Source organism: Oncorhynchus kisutch, linkage group LG16 (assembly GCF_002021735.2).
Source record: "Oncorhynchus kisutch isolate 150728-3 linkage group LG16, Okis_V2, whole genome shotgun sequence".
Classification (NCBI taxonomy): Eukaryota; Metazoa; Chordata; class Actinopteri; order Salmoniformes; family Salmonidae; genus Oncorhynchus; species Oncorhynchus kisutch.
Genome location: NC_034189.2, coordinates 46,612,791 through 46,620,074, shown reverse-complemented (window position 1 = coordinate 46,620,074; position 7,284 = coordinate 46,612,791). Strand labels below are relative to the sequence as shown.

The following is a 7,284-nucleotide window of genomic DNA, read 5'->3' as shown; positions in this document are numbered from 1 at the left end:
GTGTACAGTGTGTAGTACAGTGTGTACCCTAGGTAGTACAGTGTGTACAGTATGTAGTACAGTGTGTACAGTATGTAGTACAGTGTGTACCCTAGGTAGTACAGTGTGTACAGTATGTAGTACAGTGTGTACAGTATGTAGTACAGTGTGTACAGTATGCAGTACAGTGTGTACAGTGTGTACAGTGTGTAGTACAGTGTGTACCCTAGGTAGTACAGTGTGTACAGTATGTAGTACAGTGTGTACAGTGTGTAGTACAGTGTGTACCCTAGGTAGTACAGTGTGTACAGTATGTAGTACAGTGTGTACCGTATGTAGTACAGTGTGTACAGTATGTAGTACAGTGTGTACAGTATGTAGTACAGTGTGTACAGTATGTAGTACAGTGTGTACCGTATGTAGTACAGTGTGTACAGTATGTAATACAGTGTGTACAGTATGTATTACAGTGTGTACAGTATGCAGTACAGTGTGTACAGTGTGTACAGTGTGTAGTACAGTGTGTACCCTATGTAGTACAGTGTGTACAGTATGTAGTACAGTGTGTACAGTATGTAGTACAGTGTGTACAGTATGTAGTACAGTGTGTACAGTATGTAGTACAGTGTGTAGTACAGTGTGTACCCTAGGTAGTACAGTGTGTACAGTATGTAGTACAGTGTGTACAGTATGTAGTACAGTGTGTACCCTAGGTAGTACAGTGTGTACAGTATGTAGTACAGTGTGTACAGTATGTAGTACAGTGTGTACATGACGTGCTTGTGGTCTGTGTGTCTCTGATCATCGGTCAACTAAAAAAAGGAAAGTGGAAAACTGTTATTAGGGAAAGGTGCAGGTCTTAATCAAATGGAGATTCGATTGGGATTTTGAGCTGTGGAAAGAACACCACTCCTTTACCTAATCTCACCTGTCTTCCACGGCTTTCTATCCCCTCTCTCTCCCACCCACCCTTCCCTCTCTCTCTCCCTCCCCCTTCCTTTTCTGTGGAAAAACTTTAAAGATAGTTATCTCTTCACCTACCATGAGTCATGATGCTGAGGACACACACACACAAGCTGGCACGCACACACACCTGGCAGTGTGTTCATTAGGCCCTCCTCCCCCGAGGCTACACGCTCCACTTACCCACAATGCACCCCTCACCCAGGCCTCACTGGGTCAATTAGCCTGATATCAATAATAACTTCAGTGTGAGAGAGACAGTATTATGTCATAATGATATGCCTCTCCTCTCCTTAGCCTCCTGTCCTTAGCCTCCTGTCCTTAGCCTCCTGTCCTTAGCACTCTCTCCTCTCCTTAGCCTCCTCTCCGCTCCCCTCTCCTCTCCTTAGCCTCCTCTCCTCTCCTTAGCCTCCTCTCCGCTCCCCTCTCCTCTCCGCTCCCCTCTCCTCTCCTTAGCCTCCTCTCCTTAGCCAACTCTCCTCTCCTTAGCCTCCTCTCCACTCCCCTCTCCTCTCTGCTCCCTCTCCTCTCCTTAGCCTCCTGTCCTTAGCCCTCTCTCCTCTCCTTAGCCTTCCTCTCCACTCCCCCTCTCCTCTCCTTAGCCTCCTCTCCTCTCCCTAGCCTCCTCTCCACTCCCCTCTCCTCTCCGCTCCCTCTCCTCTCCGCTCCCCTCTCCTCTCCTTAGCCTCCTCTCCTTAGCCAACTCTCCTCTCCTTAGCCTCCTCTCCACTCCCCTCTCCTCTCTGCTCCCCTCTCCTCTCCTTAGCCTCCTCTCCTCTCCTTAGCCTCCCCTCCGCTCCCCTCTCCTCTCCTAAGCCTCCTGTCCTTAGCCTCCTGTCCTTAGCCCTCTCTCCTCTCCTTAGCCTCCTCACCTCTCCTTAGCCTCCTCTCCACTCCCCTCTCCTCTCCGCTCCCCTCTCCTCTCCTTAGCTCCTCTCCTCTCCTCTCCTTAGCCTCCTCTCCTCTCCTTAGCCTCTCTCCTCTCCTTACCCTCCTCTCACTCCCCTCTCCGCTCCCCTCTCCTTAGCCTCCTCTCCGCTCCCCTCTCCTCTCCGCTCCCCTCTCCTCTCCTTAGCCTCCTCTCCGCTCCCCTCTCCTGTCCTTACCCTCCTGTCCTTAGCCTCCTGTCCTTAGCCCTCTCTCCTCTCCTTAGCCTCCTCTCCACTCCCCTCTCCTCTCCGCTCCCCTCTCCGCTCCCCTCTCCTCTCCTTAGCCTCCTCTCATCTCCTTAGCCTCCTCTCCTCTCCTTAGCCTCCTCTCCTTAGCCTCCTCTCCGCTCCCCTCTCCTCTCCGCTCCCCTCTCCTCTCCTTAGCCTCCTCTCCGCTCCCCTCTCCTGTCCTTACCCTCCTGTCCTTAGCCTCCTGTCCTTAGCCCTCTCTCCTCTCCTTAGCCTCCTCTCCGCTCCCCTCTCCTCTCCTTAGCCTCCTCTCCTTAGCCTCCTCTCCTTAGCCTCCTTAGCCTCCTCTCCTTAGCCTCCTCTCCTCTCCTTAGCCTCCTCTCCGCTCCCCTCCCCTCTCCGCTCCCCTCTCCTCTCCGCTCCCCTCACCTCTCCTTAGCCTCCTCTCCTCTCCCCTCTCCTTAGCCTCCTCTCCTCTCCTTAGCCTCCTCTCCTCTCCTTAGCCTCCTCTCCTCTCCTTAGCCTCCTCTCCTCTCCTTAGCCTCCTCTTCTCTCCTTAGCCTCCCCTCCTCTCCGCTCCCCTCTCCGCTCCCCTCTCCTCTCCGCTCCCCTCACCTCTCCTTAGCCTCCTCTCCTCTCTCCTCTCCTTAGCCTCCTCTCCTCTCCTTAGCCTCCTCTTCTCTCCTTAGCCTCCTCTCCTCTCCTTAGCCTCCTCTCCTCTCCTTAGCCTCCTCTTCTGTCCTTAGCCTCCTCTTCTCTCCTTAGCCTCCTCTTCTCTCCTTAGCCTCCTCTCCTCTCCTTAGCCTCCTCTCCTCTCCTTAGCCTCCTCTCCTCTCCTTAGCCTCCTCTCCTTAGCCTCCTGTCCTTAGCCCTCTCTCCTCCCCTTAGCCTCCTCACCCCTCTCTCTGTAGCCTCTCCTCTCTCTCTGTCTCTCTCTCTTTCTCTGTAAATCTCTTGTTGTTCATTTGACCTCCAGAGCTGCTGGAGCGAGACACTGATTTGCTGAACCTGCCTCTTCAGCTCCCACTGCGGACTGTGTGTGTGTATGTGGGTCTGTGCATGCCTCCGTGTGTTTACGTGTGCATATTTGTGCACGTCTCATCTTTAGAGTATATACCATACACAGCCTGTGTAGCTCCAGAGCACGGGCCTGGATTATGCTGCTCTGCCTGCTGCTCTGTCCGCTCAGGGCTCACCATGGCTGGGTTGGGCTGCTAGTATAATCCCAGGCTTCAGGCCCAGGGGTATATGGAGAGAGACTGGCTCTTTGATGCCCGGGGAATTATATAGGATAGAGAGGGGAGGATGTTTGGGTTCTATGAGGAGGTTGGGGGGCTTGGTGTGTGTAGCTGTGGAGGGGAGGATGTTTGGGTTCTATGAGGAGGTTGGGGGGCTTGGTGTGTGTAGCTGTGGAGGGGAGGATGTTTGGGTTCTATGAGGAGGTTGGGGGGCTTGGTGTGTGTAGCTGGGGAGGGGAGGATGTTTGGGTTCTATGAGGACGTTGGGAGGCTTGGTGTGTGTAGCTGGGGAGGGGAGGATGTTTGGGTTCTATGAGGAGGTTGGGGGGCTTGGTGTGTGTAGCTGGGGAGGGGAGGATGTTTGGGTTCTATGAGGAGGTTGGGAGGCTTGGTGTGTGTAGCTGGGGAGGGGAGGATGTTTGGGTTCTATGAGGAGGTTGGGGGGCTTGGTGTGTGTAGCTGGGGAGGGGAGGATGTTTGGGTTCTATGAGGAGGTTGGGAGGCTTGGTGTGTGTAGCTGGGGAGGGGAGGATGTTTGGGTTCTATGAGGAGGTTGAGGGGCTTGGTGTGTGTAGCTGGGGAGGGGAGGATGTTTGGGTTCTATGAGGAGGTTGGGGGGCTTGGTGTGTGTAGCTGGGGAGGGGAGGATGTTTGGGTTCTATGAGGAGGTTGGGAGGCTTGGTGTGTGTAGCTGGGGAGGGGAGGATGTTTGGGTTCTATGAGGAGGTTGGGGGGCTTGGTGTGTGTAGCTGGGGAGGGGAGGATGTTTGGGTTCTATGAGGAGGTTGGGGGGCTTGGTGTGTGTAGCTGTGGAGGGGAGGATGTTTGGGTTCTTTGAGGAGGTTGGGAGGCTTGGTGTGTGTAGCTGTGGAGGGGAGGGTGTTGGGTTCTATGAGGAGGTTGGGGGGCTTGGTGTGTGTAGCTGTGGAGGGGAGGATGTTTGGGTTCTATGAGGAGGTTGGGGGGCTTGGTGTGTGTAGCTGGGGAGGGGAGGATGTTTGGGTTCTATGAGGAGGTTGGGAGGCTTGGTGTGTGTAGCTGGGGAGGGGAGGATGTTTGGGTTCTATGAGGAGGTTGGGGGGCTTGGTGTGTGTAGCTGTGGAGGGGAGGATGTTTGGGTTCTATGAGGAGGTTGGGAGGCTTGGTGTGTGTAGCTGGGGAGGGGAGGATGTTTGGGTTCTATGAGGAGGTTGGGGGGCTTGGTGTGTGTAGCTGGGGAGGGGAGGATGTTTGGGTTCTATGAGGAGGTTGAGGGGCTTGGTGTGTGTAGCTGGGGAGGGAGGATGTTTGGGTTCTATGAGGAGGTTGGGGGGCTTGGTGTGTGTAGCTGGGGAGGGGAGGATGTTTGGGTTCTATGAGGAGGTTGGGAGGCTTGGTGTGAGTAGCTGGGGAGGGGAGGATGTTTGGGTTCTATGAGGAGGTTGGGGGGCTTGGTGTGTGTAGCTGGGGAGGGGAGGATGTTTGGGTTCTATGAGGAGGTTCGGAGGCTTGGTGTGTGTAGCTGGGGAGGGGAGGATGTTTGGGTTCTATGAGGAGGTTGGGGGCTTGGTGTGTGTAGCTGTGGAGGGGAGGATGTTTGGGTTCTATGAGGAGGTTGGGAGGCTTGGTGTGTAGCTGTGGAGGGGAGGATGTTTGGGTTCTATGAGGAGGTTGGGGGGCTTGGTGTGTGTAGTTGTGGAGGGGAGGATGTTTGGGTTCTATGAGGAGGTTGGGGGGCTTGGTGTGTGTAGCTGGGGAGGGGAGGATGTTTGGGTTCTATGAGGAGGTTGGGGGGCTTGGTGTGTGTAGCTGGGGAGGGGAGGATGTTTGGGTTCTATGAGGAGGTTGGGGGGCTTGGTGTGTGTAGCTGGGGAGGGGAGGATGTTTGGGTTCTATGAGGAGGTTGGGGGGCTTGGTGTGTGTAGCTGTGGAGGGGAGGATGTTTGGGTTCTATGAGGAGGTTGGGGGGCTTGGTGTGTGTAGCTGTGGAGGGGAGGATGTTTACATTTTGGAACGTGTGAGGCAGATGTGTCAACCTGCGTTTTTTACATGTAGAGAGGAGAGTGGTGTGTATTTGTACGTGTGTGTTTGGCACAATATGCAAACAGTATGCATGTCTTAGACTGGGTAGTCCGTGCATACTGCAAATAGTATGCTAGTCTTAGACTGGGTAGTCCCTGCATACTGCAAACAGTATGCATGTCTTAGACTGGGTAGTCCGTACAGGAGAGGAGGGAGGGAGAAAGTGGTTTCCTCTCATCGTTCCCTCCTCTGGGGAAGGTTGCTGTGGTCATGGAAATGGGGAAAAATAGCCTCCAACCTTCAGTCATTCTGTCCATCCCATCACCCACTTACCCCCTCACCCCTAGCAGGACAATGCTCACTTCTTCTCCTCTCCTGATGTGTGTGTGTTGGCCACTGTATGTTGGACAGCCAGGCCTGTTGCTAGGCTACGGACAGGAAGTGTCCTGCATAGTAAATGTATCTGAGGGGATCTGTGTAATGGAGTTGGCAGTGGACGCACACACACACACACAAACATACACACACACTCGTCAACTGGTTGGTGCTATGAGGCTTGAGACAGCAGATCTAGGTCAGGAAGGCAGGCGAGAACAACAAATTAACGAATGAAAAAAGGAACGACGCTTTACATTCTGAATGAGTTGACTTAGGGAAGAGAAGGGCTTTCCTTGCTATGAGAGTTGACACACACACACCCCACCAATAGACTGCTGTATTCTGGTAATTCTATTGTTTTTGTCAAACAAATAGTCTTTTGTAGTTGTGGAATTGGGGCAGCGTGATCCTAAAATAAAAACAATTCTCCAAGAACGTGTGTGTGTGTGTGTGTGTGTGTGTGTGTGGGTGTGTGGTGAAACTTATGGACTCTACTGTAGCCTGTATGAGTCAGAGTGGTAGCTCATTGGCCTGTGACTAGTCATTGCTTAATTCCCCACATCCTCTCCTTCTCTCTTTCCCTCCCCTTCCCTCCTCCCCTCCCCTTCCCCCCTCCCCCTTCCCCCCTCCCCTTCCCTTCCCCCCCTTCCCTTCCCCCCTCCCCTTCCCCCCTCCCCTTCCCCCCTTCCCTCCTCCCCTCCCCTTCCCTCCTCCCCTCCCCTTCCCTTCTCCCCTCCCCGCCCCTGTCTCAGGGTCGTCATGTCAAGACAGGGCAACTTGCAGCCATCAAGGTCATGGATGTCACCGGGGTAAGTGACACACACACACACACACACACACACACACACACACACACACACACACACACACACACACACACACACACACACACACACACACACATTCTAAGGTGCATATGTGTGTGTAGAATTGTAATGTGTGTGTGTTCCAGGATGAGGAAGAGGAGATTAAAGCAGAGATCAACATGTTGAAGAAGTACAGCCACCATCGGAACATTGCCACCTACTACGGTGCCTTCGTCAAGAAGAACCCTCCTGGCATCGACGACCAGCTATGGGTATGTGTGTGTTTGCATCCATGTGCGCCTGCGTGAGTATGTGCACAGGTGTGTGTGTGTGGTAAACTTTCTCTCTCTCTTTGTCTCTCTCTCTCTTTGAAAGAGAGAGAAGAGAGAGAGAGAGACAAAGAGAGTGTGTGTGTTCAGGTCTCTCTCTCTCTTTGTCTCTCTCTCTCTCTTCTCTCTCTCTCTTTGTCTCTCTCTCTCTTTGTCTCTCTCTTGTCTCTCTCTCTTTGTCTCTCTCTTCTCTCTCTCTCTTGTCTCTCTCTCTCTTGCTCTCCTCTTGTCTCTCTCTCTCTCGTTGTCTCTGTCTCTTGTCTCTCTCTTGTCTNTTCTCTCTGTAGCCTTCTCTCCACTCCTCTCCTTAGCCTCCTCTCCTCTCTTTAGCCTTCTCTCCTCTTCTCTCTGTAGCCTTCTCTCCACTCCTCTCCTTAGCCTCCTCTCCTTAGCCTTCTCTCCTCTCGGTAGCCTTCTCTCCTCTCCTCTCCTTAGCCTCCTCTCTTAGCCTTCTCTTCTCTCCTCTCTGTAG

At 53.5% G+C, this 7,284-nt stretch overlaps 1 protein-coding gene across 1 annotated transcript in view; it reads left to right on the top strand.

Annotated features, from left to right (window-relative positions):
* LOC116354009 (traf2 and NCK-interacting protein kinase-like) overlaps nt 1-6,898 on the top strand; it is a 23,233-nt gene extending 16,335 nt beyond the window's left edge. Inside the window, exons 3-4 of the mRNA XM_031792648.1 lie at nt 6,430-6,486; nt 6,630-6,898. Of these exons, the coding sequence (XP_031648508.1) occupies nt 6,430-6,486; nt 6,630-6,791 (219 nt within the window). The 3' untranslated portion in view covers nt 6,792-6,898. The remainder of the gene's footprint in view (nt 1-6,429; nt 6,487-6,629) is intronic.
* The last annotated feature ends 386 nt before the right edge of the window (nt 6,899-7,284 follow it).